The sequence below is a fragment of the Brienomyrus brachyistius genome, chromosome 2, assembly GCF_023856365.1.
Source record: "Brienomyrus brachyistius isolate T26 chromosome 2, BBRACH_0.4, whole genome shotgun sequence".
In the NCBI taxonomy this organism is placed as follows: Eukaryota; Metazoa; Chordata; class Actinopteri; order Osteoglossiformes; family Mormyridae; genus Brienomyrus; species Brienomyrus brachyistius.
In genome coordinates, this window is record NC_064534.1 from 16,592,442 (window position 1) to 16,605,882 (window position 13,441).

Below are 13,441 nucleotides of genomic sequence, written 5' to 3' on the forward strand. Positions count from 1 at the left end.
AATACCAGAGCGGGAGAAGGGACGTTTCCTTTGGGGCTGGTGACCGTGCTGTTTTTCGTGCTGTTTGACTGCGGCTGCGTGGGAAACACAACACGGAGGTGCGGAGGTGAGACACCATTAGGGTAGGAGGAGGATCACAGTCGTGCACGAGTGCAGGTCACCGTGCGACACGTGGGTCAGGGGTCACCCAGGAACAGAGAATCAGAGAAAGGACACTCCAGGGTGCAGGAATTCGGGCTTAAAAACCACAAAGAAGAGAGGGGGCGAGTGCTGTGGAAGCTGGTGAAGCCCTGGGCCCTAACAAGCATTCATTCTGCTCACTCTGGCCAATAGGATAGCAGATAATCAGATGTGGGAGGGGCCATGGTTCTGACTGCCTCATCAGCCTGACAGAACACTTATTTTTAAAAACCTTTGTGCAGATGACTGATACAGAGCACACAACAGAAACAGATGTGGCACCACAAACAAAACGAGAGCATCGAGGCAGCTGTTTTCTTGCAGATGACAGAGCCTAAGCCAGTGCTGAGCACCTAAAGCCGGATTCAGGGAGGCGTTGTCCAGCCACACGACAGGTGTTGTGGTGGTTGCCTAGCAACCTACCCCACCGAGGAGCTTCATGCACCTCACAACACACACACAGACACGAGCTGCCACATTCCTCCGCAGAGCTGTTGGAGGAAGGGAGGGGATGATGGCGCAGGGGTCCACTGATCTCCTTAAGCAACACAAGGTTGGCTGACTGCATGGGTCGCTGGGGCCCGGGGACATTCCTAATGAGTACGCTGATCGTACAGTCGCAAAACAGGATCTCTGCAATCCTGAGCACTGTCCCCTCTGAGTACATCATCCTTTAAGTAGAACACTACCACCAGTCCGTCCGCGGGATTCTGCCACCGAAGCTCCTCAGCAAGAAGGGAAAGGCTGAAGGAGGTCAAAAAACCAGAGACACGCCACCCTGAATACATGTGAGTTTAGGGGTAACAGTTAGGGGTGGCTGACATGCAGACGGGCGAGCAGGGCAATTTCCAAGTTTAGAGCTAAAGACCAAACCTGGACGAAAGCAGGGCTCTTCACATCTGGCCCTCGATTTCAAATCCAGGCCTTGTTTTCAGTCCTGCCTGGTAGTCAGTTTAATAGCTACGGATTCTGATTGGCCACAGAGACACGGGTGAAGGAAGGCTGGAAAACCAGGAGTGCACCGTGCTAACCGTGAAGACACAGCGCAGAGTGAATGCTAAAAAAAAACATTCAACATCCCTTGTAATGTTACTGACATTGTTCTAACTAAGCAGAACATACATGCAAGGTAGAAGTACAGAGGCGATCAGGGCAGAGAGATTAGCTGCCATGATATAAAGAAAAATAAAAGAGATGCATGTGTGGAACTGGAAGAGCACGCCTGCTGTATACTGCGGGTTACAGGTGGATTTTTGTTCCTGCAGAGGGAGACAGAATTCCAGTGGAATGTTACAAGGAAGGTGGTGACATCACTCAATGCCGAGTACCTCCTCTTCCCTTTCACAGAACATGAGGACTCGTCCTCGAAGCACTAAAGGCATCAGGCTTGAAAGTACAGTATAGGGTGTGCAGTGTCTCACAAGCAGAGGCCCAAACACTTCACCGCAGAATGGGACGTCACAGGTAGGCTGGAGGAACACTTTCGCAGCGTAGTGTGTGCTTAAATAAGCAATACTGGGGATTCAATCATCTGGGTCTCTGGCAAAACGACAGCTCCTTTCTCCTTGTACTTGAACTTTATTTTTGGTCTTCTGCCATAATACAGGCCCCACATCAGAAGAGACTGATCTCCTCAATGACTGAACATAGCTCTGCTGGGTGTGGGGTGGAGGTCACTGTGATCACATTACGCAGAGGTGGGGAATCACGCAGGCAGCCTGCTCGGTCACATCACCTCGAACGGACGGCTTGGGCCCACGTGCTGAGAGGAACGAGAAGCTCTGAAGCAGCATTATTCCTCACCATGTAAGGCCTCTTCTCACCGCCCTTTCAGCACAGCTAAGAGGTGGAAGCTGCACGTCAAACTGGCATTTATAGTAAATGAAAACGACTCACTCAAATAATTCTGAATGAAACATAATGAAAAGCTTGATTCTGAGCCGATGGTGAGAAACAGGTCAGTGACCCCGTCCACACCAGAGGGACGAAGATGGTGCACCAGGCCGCCCCTGTCACTTCAACGAAACGACGTGTGGATTGATTTTGTAAGACCGCACTTCTGGTTATGGGCTCTTTGAGCCACCGTAATAAACACACACTGGTTATACAGTGACACCCCCACCCGTCAGGAAGGGAACAGGATGGTCTCAGTGAGATGTCACGATGCAGATCTGTCAGAATGCAGGTACGCTGCGAGCCTGTTGCTAGGCGATGGGGACGGCACGGTGGAAGTGTCTATTTCTGGCACTGAGTTTGCAGGGTTGAGAGGCACAGCTAAATCTGGAACAGGAGTCACATCCCTGGCAGCACCTCAGGCTCCCTCACTCTCTCTCCTTCTCTCTCTCTCTCTCTCTCCCTCTTTCTCTCACACACACACACACACACACACACACACACACAGCTGGAGACGGGACGGCTGAGGCCGCGGAACGCAGTGTGGCGAGGAGGGGAGAATACAGAGTTCAGGATGAGCATGGAAGATAGAGAGGACAGGCATCCAGGTGAGCATGTGCTCCTGTGGCACTGTCATTGTCACCTGATGACACAGGCCAATCAGACACAGGGAGTCTTTCTGAGAGTCCTGTTTAACAGGATGAAATCCTAACGAAAATCACGCCACTCGCCAAAATCCGAACTTGATGAGGAAAGATCCTTGTGTGTGGTGGAATTTTACATAAGCTGGCACCGGCGACTTAGACATGCCAACCGGAGAGAATCCTCTTTGGGATTTCACCATGTGGGGGCGCACCTCCAGGCAGACGCAGAGAGGCGAAGGGCCCTTCCTTTCAGCTCCTTCAGCTCCCTCAAGATGGCCGCCCCAACCAGAAGCTGATGTCATCCCTACGGCTGGGAGCTTCGAGCTGCTACATGTGTAGAGTTTCTCAAATGCAGCCTACATTCTGGCTCCGAGCTCTTGGCAAGTGGCCCAAGGGCCTAAAATGTAAGATGAGGGCCTGCAATTCACGGATGGGGGCGAAATCTGCTTATGAGGGGGCTGGGAAGGATCTTGCTTCTTCGACTAGGGAACCTCGATTGCCTGGCGGCTCGTGGACAAACCAAGGAACAACCATAGGGGCCGTTGCTGAGGAAGGGGCATTCACCTCCAAAATGGCTGCTTTCAGGGACTCCTCCATCTTGAAGGGTTCGATTTAAATCCAAACTACAGCCTATAAGCTCACACGCTGCAAAGATATCTGACATAGCAGATAGCTCATTGTTCCAGGGGATGCTGGACTGGGTTATTTCCATAAAAGTGATCATGCCAAAGGTACAAAAATGTGAGTCAGCGTAGTAGACTGTACCCAGCAGTGCAGAGGGAATGCACACACGCAGCAGGCAGATCTACGGACAGCCCTCCCAGCAGGCATGGGGCCTGGCTGTACCAGCATGAGTGTAACTGTGCACCTCCCTCTCTCGCACACGCACTCAACAAATACATAGGGTCTGTCAACGGAAGGCAAAAGCAGCCGTGTCATACGTAATGTCACGTGCTCACACCGTCACAGGCGTGGAAATCAACACACAGAAATGGCAGAAGAGCTACAAAACACAGCTATCATGAGGGAAATGGGGGGGCACTTGGTGAGCCTCACCTTGATGTCTGCTTTCTTGTTCAGCAAACTCTTGGCTGCTATAAAAGGGGAAAAAGAGGGAGAGAGATACTGAGTGTGGACAGCGGATACTGCGGTGCCCATAAAATACGAAGCATTAATCTGCAATCTGAATACTCAGCTACCGAGAGAAGCAGCCGGGGGTGGGGTTATTACAGCGGCAAGTGGCCCCCTCCCCCGAGAACGTGATGGCGACAGCAGCCCCCCCCCCCCCCCCGTTAGAGGACAGCACCGCCAGTTAGGGCAAACGAATTTCCGACAGCAGGGCGATCACATGCTGTAAAATGCATTCGCTGCAACCGATGACTGGTGTGAGTGGAGGGGAGCATGTTGGAGAACATGGCAGAAGACAGTGTCATCGAGACAGTATCGAATGACGGAGGCAATTTTAACCACACATTACAGACTAAACCCAGGTTGCGGTAAGAGAGGTAGCAGTGTGCACAGAGCAGGGCCAAGCATAGACACACACACACATACACACACAAAGCCATCTACATCTCCTTACATCACCCACAGACAGTACTCACTTCCACATTCCCTCGTGCACAGACTATATCCGTTGCTAAAGAAGACTGCACACACACTCCCACACTCCCTCATGCACACAGACACTACACTCATTCTCTAACACACACCTGGTCTTGCACAACCATACAAGCAAAAACTATCCGGCACACTTTCAAGCAAACAAAACAACCCTTCATACTATCTCGAAGCTCGTTACAGGGACACTAACATGCACCCACACACGCTTAACAAGGGCTAAAACACGTGCAAACATCAAGAGATATGGGCACACGAGACCAGGATCCCTGGGCACTGGGAAAACGAGGGGACCGACCCAAAGGGCATCACCCACTGCCACGAAGTCTCCTGGCACGGGGCAGTCTGATTGGCTGAACATGTGCGGGGTTGGGGGCTGGACACAAGACAGACAGACTATAGGACCTCGCTCCCATGGAGCCCCGCACCACGCTGCAGGATATTGGAGCGGCCGTGCAGGATGTCCAGCTCTTAACAGATTCCAATTCTCTAACTTCTTATGCAATGCATAAAATACACGTTGGCGATGGCGTGCACTTAGCGATTCACAAAAAATGAAAACAAACAAATGAATTGTCATGCCGACATGACTAGACCCCAGGATCCCCAGATAATCCGCTGACCTTGTTTCACACACATAAACATTCACTCTCACGATTAATGCACCCCAAGGAACGGAGGCGGTTTTTCTTTGCTGGCACTAGTCAAGGCGCTATGATTATCCAAGTGCCCAAGAGAGGGCGCTGTTTGTCTGCAGCACAGCCCCTGACAGTGAGTCCTTACCTTGGCACACATTACAGAAGCAAGAGGGAAGACAGAAAACGGGGGGAAAAAAAAAGATTAAGAGGAATGTGTGAGAAAAGAACACGGGCGTTCAAATCCAGCTTATTTTAAAGACACGAATCGGTCACCATCAGACGCTGGCCCTGAGAGATGCTGCAGCATGATGACTGCGGCTGATGGTACGAGCTGGAGCGGCGCCTCCAGCGCAAGTCCACAGTCCTTCCCGCTAGCCGACATTACAGCCACTCAAACAAACTACATGCAGCATATTCACACAGGCTCCCCAAGCGACGCAGGGGCCACTGCAGGTGGATGGTGCAATCATCACCCGACAGAGAGCATCAGCACAGGCACGCGATTGGTTCAGATGTTCAGCGTTTCCACCTGCGTGGCACAAATAGTACTGCTCTACCATATAAGAGTGTAAGCTTTTATTAAACAAAATAAATTAAGATCAGAAAATAAGAAACTGTCAGATTTTCTGCATATTTGCATGTATTTGGTATCAGATATTCCACCAAACCTGGATGAAAAAGGGAACCGGGGCTTATAAAGGCACTTCTGTACAGCCCACATAATTTATGAAACCACCCCCATACAGCAGCCACACGGACAGCAAGCAGATGCCTCCCGCAGTTATCGATCGCTCTCCCGCAGAGCGCGGGCGGATCTCCAGCCCTCTCCTCTATACACAACTGTTTCATCTCAAACATTCTGGGTATGAACTGCTTCCCCCAACATCTCAGTGGGGTTCAGCTTTCGCTAGATCAGTCTGAACTGTTAATTTTGCTGATCTCCGGCGATTTTGATGCAGACATGTTACAGAGCGTCGTCTTGGAGTACGACCCAGGTGCAGTTCTCATAAAAACACGATCTGACATTCTCATGTATGTTCTTTTAATGAAGGGAAATGGTCCAGGTTCCTCAAATCTCACCATCAGAGCCATCTGCCGATGTAGCTCATGTGGTGAGAGATCCAGTGGTTTTCACCAGACTTAACCGGCCAATCAGCCAAGAAGTACCACTTTTTATGGGTCCATCCATAAAACAGTGTTGGTTTCTGCATTGACACCACTGATTTCCATCAGAGGTCCTACTGATGGAAGATTAGCAGCCTTTGCAGATGCCTGACTGTTGTTCCAAAGTTTTTGGACAATTTTACACTGGTTCTCACAGGATGGCCAGTCTTGAAAAGACTGAGTTTGAAAATGTACTATCTCTAATCAGACTTTATGGCTTCAGTTGTGGTTTTACTGCAACCCCAGAACTACATACCTGCCTTTCAAACTCTATCTTTTTCTAAAGTCACTGGGGATTCAGAGCACAATGTGAATTTGACCATGCAAATATACTGAAAATCAGACGGGAAGCAAATTCATTTCCACAATACTGCATCTAACGGAGACATTTCTGCATCCTCTTGGTCACACAGAAACCCAAGACGATGAAGATGGCAACAGTGCAGGTGGGGCGACACCAGCGTAGGCTTCCACTGTCAGTGCTCTCGGCGTGAGCAAACCTTACCCAAGTGACGGGGCTAATGACAGCGCCTACAAAGGGCAATGCCACAGGGGGGGAGAGAAAGCCTGGGCGCCGGTCAGGGTCTGGGGATGCAAAGTGACACTTTGGAGTAAACAGCTGGCTGGGAGTGCGGCAATGTGGGGACAGCTTAGTGAACCATCCAGGCCTCGTTGATGTCACTCGACCCATCAAAGTGGCCCCCTGCCCGGCAATCCCGTCACCTTCCCGGACGTGAACGTCAGGCCACTCTGTGTTGTCGGATCACAGTGTCACAGCGCGAACTCGGGTGTTACCGCAGCAAACAGGGCGACTGACCTGATGGAGGGACTCGCCCGACACAAAGCTCTTGACATGCAGCACACCTGAGCCCCCCCCCCCCCCCACAGCACACCGCATGCAGCAGCCCTGGCCGCCGCCACGGCCCCAAGCGACAACCAGCAGCACCGCAGAGGGGCGCTCCACACCCATGGAGGGAGATGCACAGGAGGATAGAGACCAGCCTCAAGAACAGGCAGCCCAAGCCAGTGCTCGGGGAAGCAGAGGAAGAGGAGAGCCATAGGGCGCCAGAGAGGAGGACAGCGAGAGCGGGGGTTTGGCGGGGGGCGGCAGGCGGACGCACACAGGTTATTTTCATCTAAGCGGAGTTGGGCAGACAGTATAACATGGAGGGGGACCAGAGGGCCCGATCATGCGGACCCCGGGGCCGTGCTGTGAGGAGAACAGGACAGAGCTGTTAGTCAGAGGAGCCGCGGGGAAGGAGGTGCAGCTCCACAGGGTCATGAGATCCAGGCTCTCCTCCCGGCCGCAGAGCTACGAGGGAAAGAAGGGGGGTGTGTGGTGCGCTCCATGCCTCATGCTCCATGCGGAGGAAAGGTGGGGCGGGGGCGCGAGTGGGGGAGGGGCTACCTTGCTCCACCAGCCCCGCGGTCGTGCCGGCTGCGGCGGCCGCGGTGATGGTGGCGGGAGCCGTGGTCTGCCGGCCCACTGAGTGTCCAAAACGAATGACAGAAAACGTGAAAGAGAAAAACAAAAAGAGAGAGAGAGAATAACCAAGCATTAGTTAGGAGGGGGTGGGGGACCAGGCTGGGGCGGGAGGATTTTTACTGGTAAGAGAGGAAGATGCCCAAAGTGAGTCTCTCAGCTGCTGCAGAAACAGAAGCGGCCGGTTTAAGTGGAACGCCCCCCCCCATACCCCTAACCCTTAAAGGTAGGGCCATGCCTGACATTGCAGCACAGTACGAGGGCCGGGCCGCCCCCCCCTACACCGAGAGAGAGGATGGCAGAGACCGCCGTCGCAGGAAGGCAGGGCAAGGCACGCAGACAGTAGCTAATTAAGAAGAGAGATGAGAAGGATGATGCGATGGGGGGGAGATGGGTTAGGGCGGGGCTCTCCTGATGTGCCCCGCTACTGCTGCACACCAGCCAATAAGAGATTCTCCCACCTGTGACATCATCACCAAGGTCCTTCTTTCTGACACACACACACACACACACACACACACACACACACACCTCATGAAGGCGTCTATCACCAGCCCGGCTGCTGCGCTTCGAGGAGGAAGGTCATTAAATTCCTGGTGATCGTCTGTCTCGGGGACCCGGAGCCATGCCACAAGGCCCCTCCGACGTGGCGACTGTCCCCGCCTCTGCCCAGTCATCCCCGGATGCCAAGTTAGGGGGTCACCCCCTGGCAATAGTGATGCCACCCCCTCCCCCCCCCCCCCGACAATGCCCCCTGTAGAGCCACTCCTGCTGTCTCCTGAGCTTCTTCGACTTACCAGAGAAGTTTCGCGAAACCAGCATGGTGGTGAGGATGGCTCCCTGTGGGCAGAAAAGTGGCAGATGTCACCCTTGCAAATGGCGGAGTGATTGTTCAGAGACGCCGCTGTCCCAGCCTGCCGCCTGCCAGCAGTCTTATCGGTGCCCCCGGCTGACCTTGAGAGGTCATGGTGTAGCACAAGAGCGGATCAGCGAGCTCCGACTAACCTTGAGCTTCCTCCTGGCATTGAATTTCTTAAGGCACTCCACGGTCTCTTGTCTGTGCATCATAGAAGCCACTGTAGAGCGTTGCTGTAAGACAGGGAGAGAGACATATACGTGTGTGTGTGAGAGCCCCGGGGGCACAAGTACATGTCCATGTGAGTGAGTGGCCCTTCTGCATCTGCAGGACACTCACGCAGACCCAGGGGTGCTTCAGAGCCTCCTGGGCAGTGATCCTCTTGGCTGGGTTGATGGTCAGCATCTGGTTGATCAGGTTCTTCGCCTCAGGAGTGACCGTGTCCCACTCTGGAGAGGGGAACTGTGGGGAAGGGACGAGACACGGGGTCAACGTCAAATGCCGAGGCATGCCTATCAGGACAGACCCGAAACGTGCGGACAGAAGGATGCCTCGGAGTCTATGACGACTAACGGGTGATGGTTGCGGAAATAGTCTATAACATAAAGGGAAGATGCAAAAAGAAGGGAAGAAGATGGAAGAGGAGAGGATGACCGCCCGCCCAGGCCACACTCACGTCATAAGCTCCCGCTTTGATCTGCTGGTACAACTTGTGCTGGTCCTCATCCCAGAATGGAGGATACCCCACCAGCAGGATGTACAGGATCACACCTGGGCACACGGACAGATGGGAATGGACACGGTGCGATCATCTACTACGTCATTACACCTAGGGCCTGTTCCCAGACCCCGGGCTCCAGATGGGACTAGATAAAAGCCTGTCACGTGACCCGCGACTGACGGCAAACGGCCACGGGGGAGAAGGTGCGGCGGAGGAGGCGGCTCATGGGGGGGCCAGCGCTTCGTGTAGTTAGCGCGGGGTGCGGTTAATGCTCGGCACGGCCGGCGCTCCGTGGCCCTGAACTAGCAAGCGGGGGAGAGCGGCAATGTGGCAGGTGTCAGTGTGCGCGTGTGTGAGCGTGGTGCACCCGAGTGTGAACGCGGGCAAGCACGTTTCCCCACCACCCCTCACCACATGCCCAGATGTCCACAGGCTTGCCGTACGCCTCCTTCCTCAGCACCTCAGGGGACAGGTACCCCGGCGTTCCAGCGAAGCCTGCCACAAAGGACACACATACAGGTATCCCATCATGCACCAGGAGCCGACTGAAAAACCTTGTTAAGATTACATCACAACTTAAAGCATATGTATAAAAAAATACCCTTAAGATGCCTAAAACTGTTTTATACTGGCAGTTTGAGTCCTAGAGACTTGCAGTTCATTTTGTAGAAGTAAATTCCACTCCAGCCATGAAAGATCATAAGGATAAGTGACCTCCAACTGGCAATAACCTGGAGAAAAATAACGTGCTGGAAATGACACCAGCTTGGAAATCCACCCCAGGAAAACCAGTTGCTCCCCTACTGGTTGGCAGGTCTCTATAGTGAGGGGAAGGAAGTGGAGGGGGTTGTGGCAGCCACCTACCAAACCAGGCCTGCTGGTCCCCCTGCACCTCGATGGCCAGACCGAAGTCGGCCAGCTTCACGGCAGCATTCTTGCACTTGCTTGCCAGAAGCAGGTTTTCTGGCTGAGGAAGAGAAGTGGGGGGGGGGCATCAGATGTCAGGCACCCCATAGCCAAGCTGGGCATGTGAAGGCACACGGTGCCACCCACACACACACCCACACACACCGCCCTCCGAGTACATCGGCCACATGGAAGGCTTGCCCTATAGTCCAATACTGAGGCTCCGCACATGATCTTCGCTGAGCCAGACAACATGAGCCGTCTCCGTTCTGTAAAGCCTGAGGCTCCTCGCTCTCCCATCGCACTCTGCTGTCACACCTGCCGCCAACTGACCAGCACTGCCCACGGAGCGGAGCACATAGATCTGACAGAACGTGTGCTGGTCTCCATCCCTGTGGAGCCGGTATGGCTGCCACCTGCAGGGCGAATGACCTATCAGCAGAAGGCCGGTGCGACCCGGCAGGAAATGGGCTTACAGAAATGATTCAGCGCCTCATGGCATTTCCACAGGCTGCAGATCGACGCTGCTCGACTCGTGCTGTGAAATCGTGCCGGGAAGATGCTCCGTGCTTCTCTCACGGAGACGGCAGCACAGAGGTTAGCGGAGTCCATCTTGTTCCGCCCTGTCTGCCAGGCCCGATGATTCGCGCAGGCCTTGCAGCCTGTGAACACCCCCAGCTGCCATCCCAGCTCCGTCCGTTCTCAGCATATCCATCTTCAGCGCATGGTTCCCCGAAAGGCATGACGGTCCCAGGGCACCGCCGGGTGCCATCGTGCTTGTGTGCTCCAGTCGTGCCCCACTGCGAGTCCGTGACTTTGGAGCAGAGATAGAGAGCCACAGGTTCGACGTGTCTTTCAGACGCTCCACGTCAATACATCTCAGGGTCACAAAGGCTGCATAACAGACACAGGAGGTGTCCAAAGATGCTACGCTCGCAGTCTCTTTCCTGAACCTCCTTGAAGTTTAACCAGCTAGAATCACACCCTCTGTCCCAGCTGTGGTGGGGTTGATGTGGACCACCTCACATGAGATTCCTCTGGGACATTCAGCACTCTGCTTGCTTGGGCAATACAGTCCATTGACGTGAGCTTGCCTTAAAACAATTGAATGACCTGGTTCATAAGTGTTTTTAAGGACAGCAATGAGGAAACTGGTTCTGATACCAGCCCCTCCACAGAACCAGATCCGCCACAGGTGCGAAGGTGACCGACTTCTCATGTCGCTCAGTGACACGGCCATCCTGCAGGCTGATTAATTTCTTCAGACCTCGAATGCCACTTTTTAGCTTTGGCCATTGTGGAATAATGGCCATAAACAGAAGCCTTGGCTTGATATTCGAACAGAAGACATCTGTTAATTGCGAAGTGTACCTCTGAGCTAGGACCCCCCCTGACAGGCCTCTCCGTACTTTAAGGGGTGGAGGTGGCAGTCAGCTGCTAATTCAGCAGAAAGGGAAACCGGAGGTGAAGCCCACAGTGATGGTATGGCATTGGGCCTGAACAGCAGAAACCAGCAGCACATCAAGCCGGCTCCCCTGCTCTAGGTCTGCTCCAGGCCTCTCTCTAGCACCCTTCTCTGGGTGGCCTTTTGCACAGTGATTGTGGGTCACGCGACACCGCAAGGATGCCATTCTTCAACTATAATCTTGCAGTCATTTCAGAAGCATCCCCAAGATGTTCATGTTAACTCATGTCCTTCATGGAGGGGCAAAGTTCTGGGTGACAGACCGCAGTATGGAACACTCCGAAACACCGCACACTCCATGCAGACCAGGGGTCTGAGGTCCTGCCGTGAGGACCAGGCTTTTGGAGACACTGGTCAGCCACATTGCTCAAAAAAAGCGCACATTTACACACACGTATTCACACAGAGATTTGCTGTCCTCCATCAGAGCATCACGCTTCAAATTACGTCTTTACACAAGAGAGTCCGACCAGACCGCAAGGCTGAGACCAAACGGTGGAGCACTGACGCATGCAGAACGAAGACATGTAGTCACACGGTGCATGCATGGCACAAGGCAACACAGCAGCCCACAAGCTTGTCGCATTGCTGCGACCAAGGCTCACTTTACCAAACAATAATATAACGATTACACACACACACACACACACACACACACACACACACACACACACACACACACACACACACACACACACACACACACACACACAGAGCTCCAAGGACAGTGATATTACCAGGCCTGCCACTCACCTTCAGGTCTCGGTGCACCACGCCCATTTGATGGCAGTGAAGCACCGCCTCCAGGATCTGCTGGATGCAATGACTGCATGCAAACACCAGGGGGCGTGTTAGTCAGAGCAGCGCTACAGTCTCGTGCACAGGCCAGAGAGGGGTGAGAGGGGCGGCTGAACACAAACTCCTGCATCTCCCCAAGTAAGTCCATTCAGACAGACAGACACACGCACCTACAAGTCACAAATACCAGCGACAGAGATCTGTGTGCCAGCACCTCAAAACTGTAGCTCCCTATAGCACCTTAACAAGGGAACGATTACTTTTGCATGACTGTAGTGAGCTGCCAAAAGGGCGGTGCTAGAGAGACCTCATGTATTCTGTTGCACAAGTGCAATCGCAGAAATGCACCCGGGGGAAACACAAGCAAGACAGGGACTTCACAAGGACTTCAGTGTCACACTGTGAGCAGTAAAAGGGTGAGGCGAGTGTAGTGAGACAGAACATACAGTCTGTAAAAATAACACGCTCCTGTTTGGGACTCCCCATACCACCAGGGTCGTTACAGCCAATCAGATTGAAGGAGGAAGTGGAAGGAGTGTGCAAGCATGTTGTGGACGGAGATGTGCAGGTAGGGAGTATCCGCTCCTTCCACAACAGGGTACAAAAGGGCTCCAAACCCAACCCCCCCTATGACAAACCTCATCGATATCATGCCAGTGGACACCCGAGCGGCCAACTCTGGGCCGGCACGCCTACGCTGACCCATCCCCCAGCTGAGCGCTGTACCGTGAAACGGGGCCAGTTTGGAGAGGCAGGGCTATGTGCCCATCAAAGGAGGGGCTTAGCATTGGGAGGGCGGGGGCAACAGGAGTGTCACATCCAATCAGCATCATTTCATGGATCAGTACTGCTTCAAACAGGGAAACATCACAGCAGTGCCATGATTGTGATGTTCAATTGGTCAGAGACACACCGACGACGATGTATATGGACTCAGAAAGGTGGGCGGGGAGGAGGGCAGGGGCTGTGGGCAAGCATGTTATGGAACGAGGAAAGACAAAGGCTTGCCCTTGTTGGCGTGGCGACAGATATAAGTGAAGGATTTGTAGCTGGCCAGTAAGGGTGTCAAGTCA

The 13,441-nt window shown here is 53.4% G+C and overlaps 1 protein-coding gene across 10 annotated transcripts in view; it reads right to left on the reverse strand.

The window, feature by feature from the left end:
- The window catches only part of LOC125714672 (calcium/calmodulin-dependent protein kinase type II subunit beta), a 38,312-nt gene that overhangs the window by 13,178 nt on the left and 11,693 nt on the right, over window positions 1-13,441 (reverse strand). For 2 of the 10 annotated variants that reach the window (XM_048985497.1, XM_048985523.1), the window contains exons 6-15: window positions 12,324-12,396; window positions 10,064-10,166; window positions 9,611-9,694; window positions 9,155-9,249; window positions 8,818-8,940; window positions 8,628-8,711; window positions 8,420-8,462; window positions 7,548-7,625; window positions 3,774-3,811; window positions 6-74 (exon numbers count right to left, since the gene is read on the reverse strand). In XM_048985497.1, the coding sequence (XP_048841454.1) occupies window positions 6-74; window positions 3,774-3,811; window positions 7,548-7,625; window positions 8,420-8,462; window positions 8,628-8,711; window positions 8,818-8,940; window positions 9,155-9,249; window positions 9,611-9,694; window positions 10,064-10,166; window positions 12,324-12,396 (790 nt within the window). The remainder of the gene's footprint in view (window positions 1-5; window positions 75-3,773; window positions 3,812-7,547; window positions 7,626-8,419; window positions 8,463-8,627; window positions 8,712-8,817; window positions 8,941-9,154; window positions 9,250-9,610; window positions 9,695-10,063; window positions 10,167-12,323; window positions 12,397-13,441) is intronic. The other 8 variants (XM_048985515.1, XM_048985532.1, XM_048985542.1 and 5 more) reach the window with 6 other exon arrangements.